Below are 12,454 nucleotides of genomic sequence, written 5' to 3'. Positions count from 1 at the left end.
GATTGTAGAGCTATACACACACCTCACATGTGTTCATACATACAGATAGATGCACACACATACACTCCTGCTGTCTTCTTCTCCCAAACATAAAACTCAGCTCTTTTTTCCACTGTATAGTTATACATGTACACTTGCAAAATGACACATGGTTTTCAAAACAGAAGCAAAGACAGTGATGTTATACTGCTGGCAAATTGTTGAACAATCTAGTGTACTTGCCTAGAAAAGTACGCCCACAGATGGATCCAAGATTGGACAAACTCCCTCAAAATATTTACAACTTTTCTTAACTCGCTCATCAAACTGCTTAGTGAATTCTTACTCATAATGTCTACACGAAAGCATTATGACTACTGACATCACAAAAATGATGTCTTTCAATCTGATTTTATTGTCTCTATCTACTGGTACTCCAAAATCTCCTTGTGACAGCCTTATTTCTTTCACTTAACATCACAAGCTTCTTTGGGAAGCAAACAATGGTTACAGTCTTTCAGGGTTCACAGACTTTACAAACAAGGATCAAATTATAGTGACAGTGACTACCTTTTCTTTTCTCCCAAGCAACCAGGAGGCTGTTAGCAAAACAGCATCTTCCAATGATGGCTTCAGAATCAATAGATAATTCACAGAATCACAGAATTATCAAGGTTGGAAAAGACCTAGAAGATCATCCAGTCCAACCATCACCAATACTTCCCAGCTAAATCATATCCCTCAATGCAACATCCAAACGTTTCTTGAACACTCCTATGGTCGGCGACTCCACCACCTCCCTGGGCAGTGCATTCCAATGCCTGACTACCCTTTCCAAGAAGTAATATTTCCTAATGTGCAGCCTGAATCTCCCCTGGCGCAGCTTGAAACCATTCCCTCTAGTCCTATCACTGATTACACGAGAGAAGAGGCCGACCCCCAGCTCACTACAACCTCCCTTTAGGAAGTTATAGAAAGCAAATTCATTAGTATCATGCCTCTCTAAGCCTAATTGACACAACAGCCTAAGAACCAAATTAAGGAATAACACAGTTTCTGAATAGAGAGAAAAAAAAAGGGAATCAGATACCACAAATGATCGCTTTAATTTATTGACCATCTATAATTTATACTTCTAAGAGGTTAAAGCCAGTTATTGATTCCAGAAATCAGAAAATGCAGCTTTTCAAGCTTGCCTTGAAGAAACAAAGAAACATTTATATGACAGCATAATTTAAGTAACATGAATGCTCTAATGCCTTCAATTTTCAATTTTCTCTTATTTTTGCATAAACATAATTTTCATGAATATTTGGAATTTCTCTTAATAAAAAATGTATATAGCATATTTTTTCTTACCTTATGATCATATGGATTGTATGAATGAAACAGCCGGGACAGATCCTTCGTTCTTTGTTTTTTCTAAAAAGCAATATTAATAAATAAACTGTATTAGAAGTAAAGGAAAGAGACTGTAGATTTAAAGAGTTGCATGTAGGTACAAATTCTATTCCCACTACATTAATGGAACTGTAAGTATGAAGACTACTGTGTGCAGATCAAGTATACTAAATATCACAGGAAATTATTAACATATATACTTACAACGATAAGAACATATTATTCATAAAAATAAATATATATACGTTATTATACATGTATAAATATATACAACATCAGATGAATGTGTAAACAATTCATATTTGTTTTAATTTCTGAACAATAAAACATCAGTGAAGTTTCAGAATATAGATAAGGTTTGAAGATCAGGCTCCAATCTTGCAAAGGCTTGTCTGCTATTCTAGTGTTTACTTGCACTCTTGCTTTTCAGCAGACTGAATTTAAAGGAAGGCAGTTTAAGGACAAATCATATGTTATTTTTCTATCTGTTTTGATGCTAATACGCTCATTGCCTTGATTGTTGTAAATGAATAGGTAGCACACCATTCAATGCCAAGTCAAAGGGAAAGAGGTTCTTTCTGTTAAGAACAGAGTTCAAAGACAAAACCTGCTTAATCCAATTTCTACTGAAATCAGTGAAAGACCTTTCAGTGATTTCAGCAGACGTTAAACAGAAATCTTTCAGCTGCATTGTATAGAGACAGGAATGGGAAAAGGAAAAAAAGAAAACAGCACTCTTCATCTTGAATGCAGGGATGAGTCACATGTAAGTTCAGAGTTTCCTTATGTCAAAATCTATGTTAACTTAATTAATAGCTCTGGAAGACTGAGCATTCCATGTTGGAAAATGGAAAGACAATAACTCTTTGCTTACAGTCTGTCCTGTTGTTTTGTTTTAGCAATCAATTCAGTGAAAGCAGTTTTCCAACTGACTGGTAGGATCTGGTCGTGTTTCCAGCATGCCGTTAACTAAATAGACAGCTAAATGACTGCACTTTGGGAACTACAGGACAATTCAGTAATTTCAGATTACATATTTTCTTTCCATACATTTTTATTTCCTATGAAATATTCATAGAAGCAGTGACTTCAGTTACTGGTACATATTTATGACAGCTGCATAATTCCAATTTATTAGAAGTATCAGACTAATGTTACCACTTCCGAGAGGTCACTAACTCTGTTTCAGTTATGACCACTAAGGAGTGAAAAAAATTACCCCTACTCATAGAAGAGTGGTGAATTCTGACTTCTATACAGAGGATTGCTTCTCTTATACACAATTCTATTACAGTAATACAGTATACCTAATACACCCAATCAGGTTTGTTTCTTTGAGATTATCAAGCAACTTTAACAAAAGTAATATTAATAAAGACATTTTTGATAGTATAGAATTTCTCAGAGATCTAATATGTCAAAGAAACAAACTCTCTAGTAGAGGAACATTGCCCCTCTAAACACCATTAATACCTGCTTTGTTTTCAAAGGAATAAAAACACTCCAATGAAAGGCTCAGGTAGTACAACTCAAATTCCATTTCCACCCTGTGATGACTTCAGTCCTTGTACAATTATGCACAACAACAGTGTTTAAAATACCATAACAAATATTTAGAGAAATGCCATAATAAATTGAAGAAAGTAATCAGAATGATTGTTTAAAAGTTACTTAACACTAATTTAATGTATAATCATGAAGGAAGTATTTTATAGTTCTCCAAGAATGTGATCAGGCATAGGAAAGGGCTGACATTGGAGGTGATGCTGTCACTGCTCCTAGAGGTATTCCAGAAGTGTTTGTTGTACTGAAGAACATGGTTTAGTGGGAAATATTGGTTAAACGTGGACAGTTGGACTTTTCCAGCCTTGGTGACTCTATGATTATATAATTACGTGATTATTTTCCCTGTTAGCACACATGCAAAATGACACATACCTTAATGTAAATATTTTCTCTCACTGATTTTCTGGGCCTGAGACTTTCTGAGTTCTTATTCATAACTTCCAAGATTTTAAAGGGACATTCATCACTTGAGATTCATATTATATGCTTAAAATGTAGTAACAGTAAAGGATCCTTTTAATCTCTTTCAGAATTATAAACCAATAAAGCCAAGATTTACTGAGTTTCCTGAGGTTTTACTTTTCTTCTCTGTGCAGTGATTTGTGGCAATATTGAAACACTTTACAATGCTTGAAAAATACTGTATTGCAGATCTTATCCCTTCAAAGACAAACAATGTTTTTTTGTTGTTTGCATAGGTTGTCTCAAAAACCATTGAACACTTTCTACAAAACAGATAACCAGCATGATATTTTGCATTGACTACTTTGGAAAGATAAAACTAAATTTAAAATTTCTTCTCCATATAATACTGTGAAAATAGGGCAAAGGTAAGAGGCATCCTAACAATATATTTTGTAAAAAGAAAATACTTATTAAAATAAGCTGGGAAATGAAATAACTGTACTGAGTACTAAACACCATGAACTCACACAAGTATATTAGACTTTTCTGTTGATCTTCTTTCCTTACTTGGTTCATAATTACCGATCTTTCAGATGGCATTAATGTAATTTGTAAATTACTTCGTTTCTTTCAAGCATCATGGATCCATATTGCTTAGTGCGAAGAAGAATTCAAATATTGCTCAGATACTTTTGTTACAGATTACTTAGAAGAAGCTAACAAATGGAACACCCTCAGTTTTTTGCTTAGCAATGAAGAATTTCAAGATTACTCCCCAATATGAAATGAGTGAGGCACTAGATCCCTATAAATTCAACATTCAGTTTTAGTATATCTATTATCACCTTCAAGGTTCATAATAATTCCAGTCAAATATCACTACAGATCTGCAGATTCCACCATTTTCATTGAAAGAGTTTGCCTCAACTGGTTCGTAAGGCTTTCTAGAGTGCTTCATATTTTTCTCATAAAAACTGTAAGGAAACACGGTCTAAATAAAACTACTAGAAAGCAAGCCCAAAACTTGCTGGAAAAGGTTAAATTGGAATACCTCACTCAATAGTTCCCCGACAAATAAGATGGATTATATATTGATTTTTTATTTTTTTTTCCTGCAGTCTAACTCCCCCTCCAGCCCTCACATTTTTAACTCTCTGGTCTTAAACTTGCTATAAAAGTCCTCACTCAGGCAGAGTAGCAAGCCATAAATAGATGTGAGCTCCCGAGGAAGCAAGTAGTACAGAGGTTCAGATGTCAAATTTTTCTACTATACAGTATTAAAGAAAATACCCTGTACCTACTTCTGTTTCTGAGGCAAGTGAATTTTGATATCACACAGCAGTTTATGTATGAAGCTTATAACTTAGTTATTAATCTCAATATAGAAATCACAGTACTTAACAGAACTAAATATAGTGAAAGAAAATAAAAGAGAAAATCTTCAGAGGAATTAAAGGTAAAGCCTAGCAATTGATTGATATTAAATTTTCCTGCTGGGTGCAAGGTAAATTATTTTATGATATCTATAAAGAGAGGAAAGAAAAGAGACAGTGAAGAAACTGAATATGTTTTCTTCTATCTGGACATCACAATGCTTTTTTGACAGAAATCTAATATTTACACTACAAACAAAATAGCTTACCCTACTGAAAATCCATACAGAAAGGCTAGAATCCAGTCATGCTGCCACTGAGGGCAGCATAATCAGGAAGCTACAGTCATATCACTGCTCTCAAAAGAGCTGCCATCTCTGGTTCTCAGCACAGGTGAACTCAATTGTTCCTTACTATGACACCTATTTGCAAAATGGCTATTTCAATTTGTTTCCCTGTGACAGAAATCAAGCTGATCATAAGATGACAATGTCCCCTAATGCTCACAGAAATGGTGACAGACCAATTCTCAAGGACAGAGAGAGAACTCTTCCCCTCCAAATCTCCAGAGAGATAACAGCTACCTTGAAAAATAGAGAAATCAGAATCATCAAAGCAAAAGAATACTAGAGATGCTTGAGAGAAAGTGTAATTATTTTACATTTAGAATCAAAGCAGTCAGATCCTTCATCAAGCAGATAAATAGAAAACCCTACCAGACCCCTCAGAATACTGTTCCCTTACATTGTTCACTAGCATAAATAGCTGACTAGAACCTATAATCTGAAGTGTACAACCATCAGCTCTATCACTTTTATGAATAAATGCTATACGAAAGTGAAAAAACACAGATCCTATCTACAAATACTATCTGTAGTTACAGTCAGTAATAACAACCTACAAAACAGCATTTTGTACTTTACTTTTTAAGACTTCTTCAATTGTTTTACAGAGAGCCCATTGGAGATAATGAGCAACCAGACTCATCTCTGAAACAAAGTACTTAGCAGTAAGTGGACAAAATGGGGGGTATAAGCATTAAAGTTTCAAACAACATTTGGATTCATTTTTCTTACACATGACTCAGCAAATCCCTGACATTTCTTACAAATAAAAGTCATTCTTAGTGTTGCTTAACTGGGCTCTAACTTTTCTCAAGGCTTGAGAGAGCGCTCACAGTAAGCATAGCCTAACTGATTATTATGAAGTGATGTGACCATTTAGACAGATGTCTGATTCTCCATGGATACTTTTTCTCCATGAGGAACAAGAAAAGCTTACAGCCTTAGCTGTCTTTTCTGAATTTGTGGTGGCAGACTTGTCCATCTGGATTAGTGTCATCTGCTCTTTTAGAATAAGATCAGTGCCTGTAAGGCTTTCAAAGATAAATAATCTCTGTAAAGGGAAGATTCCATGTAGACCTACCAACTTTATTTTTTTTCTACTTGGTTTCATCACAAAGTCTAAGTGAGATTTTTATCCAGAAAAGCAATTGTATTTACAACTTTTAGCAAAACTATCCACTAAAGAATTGAAAGCACTAAATGTTACCATGCTTAGTACTCCACCAGCTGTCCCTAAATTACATTCTTCTTGGAAAGAGCTAACTTAAAAGGAACTGGCAAGGCAAGTATGTTATTACTACAGCTGTGATACTTGAGCAAAAGCACTGAAGCTGCCTTGAACCAAAGTTAGTGAACCGGACTACGCTGGAGCAGAACAGTTTGCATATAGCAGATCTCTTCACTGTAGAAATACTGCAAAGCTGCAGCAACAGCAAATAAACCCGGACTTTAGGAAAAAGACCATTATCAAATAATATGTTCACTGGTTCAGCATTTGTGGTTAAATAATACAGATAAAATTATTTTCAAAGAATCACAGGGTTGGAAAAGACCTTAAAGATCATCCAGTCCAACCACTCACCTATTACCAATAGTTCCCACTAAACCAATGAATGAGATCCTACCAACAGTTTCAGTGCAGAGAACACTGTTACAAACAGCCTGTAAAAGCAATAGCTCACACATTTAGACTGGTGATATAATGCACTACATAAATGTACACTCAAACACCTGCACCTAATATTTCAGTATCACTTATATGCTATTTCTTTCCCTAAGCATAAGCAGTTAAAGAAAAAAAAAAACAAAAACAAACACAACACAAAATGATGTCACAAATAATAATTTGTTAAAGAATTAAGTATGTATAGCATGCATGGTGGCTTCTCCTAGCAGAGAATGTACACGGTAAGTTACTGTAGACAAGGAATAAAATGCCACTACATTCCTTCTAATACAGGAAAGACCACTAGCTTCTATCTAGAAGTTTTGTAAATGTAAAGCATAAGATTGCACGGCCTCCTTCCTTTCTCTTTGACTGGTTACTCTCCACTTCTAGAAAGATAGAAGAACAAGGGATCTGAAGGTGTTCAAGGTCAGACTGGATGGGGCCGTGGCAACCTGATCCAGTGCCTGATTTAGTGGGTGACAACCTAAGGCAGTGGGGTTTGAGCTAGATAATCTTTAAGGTTCCTTCCAACCCAAGCCATTCAGTAATTCTATGATCTCATATGATTTTTTTTTTAAGAACTACAATAGAAAGGAGGGAAAAAAAAGAAATTATTAATCACATACTTTCCATCAGCCCTGGATTAGAGTTTTCATCTTTTTTGAGTATTCTTACTCAATTTAACCCTAAGCTAGTGCTAGAAATAAGAATGTGAAATTGGGTTAAAGCAATACCACCCCTTTCCAAGTAACCATCCAACCCACAGAAGAGTGAATACTCTTTTGATAAATGAGCTCTTCACGCAATGTCTTCCCAGGGCACACAGTTAAAGAGAAGAGGGAAAAATAAACTAAGCTCTTTGCACCTCTTTTGACAATAGCACACCTGCAAACTAGTGGATGGAAGAATATAAATCAAATCATTTTTCAGTTTTTAAGTTGCCTAACTTCCAGGAATCACATTTCTGCATATTTTTCATTTATATGACCTTATAGAAAGCATTCTAAACTAATAAAAATAATTCAATTGTGTCAGTTTGTTATGCTAAGTATAATATTTCAACAACAGCTGTTTATATCTGAAAACCCAGTATTTTCTATTATGAGATTGACTACAATAAATGAACAATGATTACTCAAGAGGTACTTCTCTGAATAATAAATTGCAGAGGCCAGATATACACTCATTTCCTGTCTTCTGCAGCTGATATCTTACAGAATTCATGGTATACACTGAGAGTAAGCAGAGACTTCACTTTCAGACAAACAAGTGGAGAAATACAAGTACAGATACATAGGTTTGACTTTGTATTAGAGTACCAGAACAAGCAAGTGGAAATAAACAATTTTTTATTAAAAGAAACTTACATTGTTGGCCAACTTTCATTCTTATACGTATAGGAAATGCAAATGTTACGACAGTAATAGTGAGACAATAATGATCTACATTATTGTACTGGCAGTCTTCTACAGTTTTTTTTGTTTGGAGAAAAACTACAAGATTTTGCAGAGTAATAAATTCAATTAAAAAATAATATATTCATATATGATTGCTACTATTACCTACAAAAAACCTATTTATAATGAATCAAACATTCATTCATGGCCAACAGCCATCTGCTTTCTATGGTAAGACAGATATCTTTCTAGGTTTGACTCTGAGTTGAAAATGTTATATTATTAGGAAGGGTTCCACATTTAAGCTAGAACAGAAAGAAAGAAAACATCTCAAAACTGAAAGACTAACTGCAAACTTCTTCAGTGGCCTTCAGCACATAGGCTGAAGAAAGATGTGATTTTGTAAGTAGAGTACAAGGTGGTCCTTTGGAATTATTGTGTGCAAATTGGATACCTGACAAACGAATTACATATTACTATTGCTCTATCGTTAAAACTTTGCACAATTATTCACAACAGTTTTAAGACTGCTGAAGTCACAGAAATCTTAAAATGGGGAAAAAGAAAGTGTAATCATTAAGCTACCATTCTTAGCACTTAATCAAAACTTGATAGAAAAGACATGACTTCAGTATAACTATTATTTTAATCTTCCTAGCAATCTAAACAATAATTAATGTATGACAAAGCACATAATGATCTAGCAAATTTCTAAAAGCAATTCAAGTAGTAACATAAATCTTTAATTGAAATGTAGCACAGTTTTGCAGAAAATCTACGTTTAAATGCATATGCTTTATGCATTTAAAAATACATGGTGTACATTGGACGAAAAGAATGTGTCTTACCACTGCAGCTGGAACTTGATGCATTTTTGCAGCAGGAGTTCCTGGGCGTGGGTAAAATTGATTAATAAATAAGCTTGGAAACTTGTACTGTTCTACAAGTTTCATAGTTTCTTGAAAATCTTCATCTGTCTCTCCTGGAAAACCACAGATGATGTCTGTAGCAATTGTTATTCCAGGCACTCTGTAAAGAAAGTAGAAAGAACCACTGAATTTAGGACATATAATTCTTACTCCCCTAAAACCTAGCATACATAGACTTTAAATTCCTCAACTTCATCTGCAGAAATTGAAGCCTAAAACGATCTTTAGATAAATCAATCAATAAATAAAATGATTGCTTGGGAATAAAAAATACACTTGGTACTCAGCAGACACCATGAGCAATATAGAAGACACTGCAACAAATGAACACTTGGACTAACTCTTTCTTCATCAGAAATTCTAGGTGATGACAGATTTCTTAAAGTCTGCTTACTTAATCCACAAAATGTGTAACTTCTGAGACTTAGCCTCTAGAATTTTTAACACTGCTTTCAAAAGAGATCAGGATATCCAAAAGGGGGCTGACATCTCATGAAGCCTAGAAATTATGAATGCCAATAAGACATCCTTTAGTCACAATTTAATTTCTAACTCAGTACTCCATAAAAGCCAACTATTCTTTGCACTAAAAAGAAAACAAAATAGATCTGTTTACAGCCACTGAGCTCTCCTGTTCATCAAGTTCAACAGCTAACTGTTGCACTTGGACTGAGGACGCAGAACCCTTCAGCACATGACCCAGAAAAAATGAGTTCTTCAAGCGAGAGATTACTGCATGGTATTTACAGAGCACTGTGTGGGACCCTGGAGATATCGACACAGTTTTCCACACGTGATGATAGCCAGCTGGATGACCACAGTCTTAGGAGAAACTGGGAAAACACTGCATTGCTTTGTGTCTCTGTCAGCTTGCTTCTAAAGTGGGAATAATGACAAACCTCTTCTGCTGAGAGGCAGAAATGAATAGCACTCCCAGTGCTCCCTACTGACAGATAAGGCTGTGGTTGCAGAAGAGGTGTTTTCTAGACAGTAATAATGATAAAGTGAAGAAAATGTAATTTACTAGGAAAGGTAAGTACCCCATACAGATATTGGTAGCATCTGACTTAAAACTGGTTTTGTCTCAAGTAGGGGGAATAGATAAGATGCTTTCTAGAGATCCTTTCCAATCTAAATACCTCTACAGTACTTAGGTAGGCTATAGCAAGGGAACAGCTGAGACCTGTTCTCTTAGAGGTGTCTTATTAAAGTGCATCACCATAGAAAATATAATGCTGTGGTTACAGCGGGCAGCACAACTTGAATTGGCATAGCCAAAAGAACCTTCCTGCAATAGTGAAGTTTGCTGCAACAGGAGAATCTATTGATAAAAGACCCAGAAAACGGGAAGAGGAGAGTATTTTTCTTAGTAATTTCACTGAGTGCAATATTAGAGGATGCAAAGTTATGTTCATCCCAAAGTTTTTAACACCATAAGTATACAGTGGTAATTATCTTTCCTGGCCATTTAAACTTAACAGAACAAAATAAAATAATTTGTATATATGTAGTAGCAGTAAGTTTACATGGAAGTAGATGCCTTGGCCTCATCTCACATGTGCCAGCATATACAGCTAACTGCACAGAAGTTTATTAGACAATGTCATGTCAGAATCTCATTTCATCTTTTCCTTACAAAAAATACTCACAAAAGAAACAAACCAAATTAAATTCCTCTTTGAGTTCATGAATTTTCACTCAATTTTGGACATTTTGGTTAAACACTGAATTTGAATGTCAAATCAACATATGTAAAATACAGTTATTGGACTAACTCCTTGAAAATGTCCAGTAAGTGGGAAACAAGCTGAATATTACCCAGAATAGCAAAAATTCCCCAAGTTAAACAGCTTAAATCTTCAAAGGATTCTTAAGGCTGACAAAGTGAAAGAGAAAAGTCTCTGCAACATGATTCTGTAAACATTACAAATGTTTTATGCATCATGGTAAGCTTACGGAAAAAAATTACATTAATTCATAAATCAATATCACGTAACATCAGCTGCCATTTCTTAGAACATGCACAGAATTTTCATTACATTTGACAAAACCACTATAATGAAGTTATTCTAATGACACTATCAGAAATAGTCAAAGCATTTATTACCAATGGTAGTAGTAATACCATCCTTTATAAAGGTTTGGTTGTTTCTATAGCAACATGAATTAAAAGGCCCAATCAAGCTAGATACAATAAAATATGCTCTTTTTCTCCATAACACCAGTTGTCACTCAGTTAAAAGGAAATTACGTATTTTAAAAATTCATAAACGGTACCAATGTCTGAACTGCATTTGGTGATAAGGTGTTAATTATCTTAGTAATTAGATTTCTTTCTGGATGGAATTATTACACACAAAGCAAAGTTAGGGTATGAAAAGAGAATAAGGGCCATGGCACACTCAGCAACAGCAATTAACTGCAGTTCAATCCAGTAAGACTGCCCAAAATACAACGTTGTATTGTACATTTTTATACCACTGTTAATTATACTGTTGAAAAAGAAGTCTTCGACAAGGGGGAAAAAAGGGATATGAAATTTCACACAGAATAAAACCCTGTTACTGAAAAAAAAATCATGCTCTTAGCCTTTCTCTAAGCACTCACACACAAAAGTGAGAGGAATCAGCTCCACATACAAAGCATGGTTTCTTATTGAAATATACAGTCGGAAAAAAACATACTGTAGGAAAACGTAAAATACATGCGCACTTGAAAATTAAGGCAACCTCTACTCTGAGAGTCTGAAACAAAGCAGCACGAAGTTCTTTACTACACAGACTGAGAAGATTTTTCAAGAATTGTCCCAGATATGAAATACAACGTAAAATTCCAAATGAATAAATCTGTTGTGTCACAGCCAATCTTACTTATTTAATGAAATGCAGTTATTCTGAAGTAAACAAAACGAAAAATGCTGAACACACCCAGAAAGCATTTTGTACCATTTGCTACACAAGTACATTTACAATAAGTCTCAAAAAATCCTCTCACAGCACATTTTTTCCTAGGGTCAGTGAAGAAGCTCCATAACATACTGTACAGCAAATCAAGAATACAGAGATTCTTATGAAACATAAATCGTTTCTGTTGTTTTTCCCTCCACAAAAATCCACAGAAGGTTATGTGCTCCTTATAGCCTTGATGATGGAGGTAGTCATTCTGTTTCAGTATTTTTGCTAGAAGAATACTTAAACTTTGCCAGTCCTAAAGACCTCATAATTCTGACCAATGCCTAGAAAGAATGTGTATAGACATTTTAACTAGCAATCACAAGTCTTGCAAAACTTCTTCTCTGAAGATATGCTATTGTATCCTTCAGCTTGGGAGAATGAGAAGAAAAGTATCCAAAGTCAACTCTTAGTTAGAACATTTTACAATACAATTATGG

The 12,454-nt window shown here is 34.8% G+C and overlaps 1 protein-coding gene across 3 annotated transcripts in view; it reads right to left on the bottom strand.

The window, feature by feature from the left end:
• The window catches only part of CDKAL1 (CDK5 regulatory subunit associated protein 1 like 1), a 315,678-nt gene that overhangs the window by 78,894 nt on the left and 224,330 nt on the right, over positions 1-12,454 (bottom strand). For all 3 annotated transcript variants that reach the window (XM_015854755.2, XM_015854757.2, XM_032442509.1), the window contains 2 exons: positions 8,983-9,163; positions 1,339-1,401 (listed from right to left, as the gene is read on the bottom strand). In XM_015854755.2, the coding sequence (XP_015710241.1) occupies positions 1,339-1,401; positions 8,983-9,163 (244 nt within the window). The remainder of the gene's footprint in view (positions 1-1,338; positions 1,402-8,982; positions 9,164-12,454) is intronic.

This window comes from Coturnix japonica, chromosome 2 (assembly GCF_001577835.2).
Source record: "Coturnix japonica isolate 7356 chromosome 2, Coturnix japonica 2.1, whole genome shotgun sequence".
In the NCBI taxonomy this organism is placed as follows: domain Eukaryota; kingdom Metazoa; phylum Chordata; class Aves; order Galliformes; family Phasianidae; genus Coturnix; species Coturnix japonica.
Note: the sequence above shows the minus strand (reverse complement) of the source record. Positions and strands in the feature narration are given on the sequence as shown.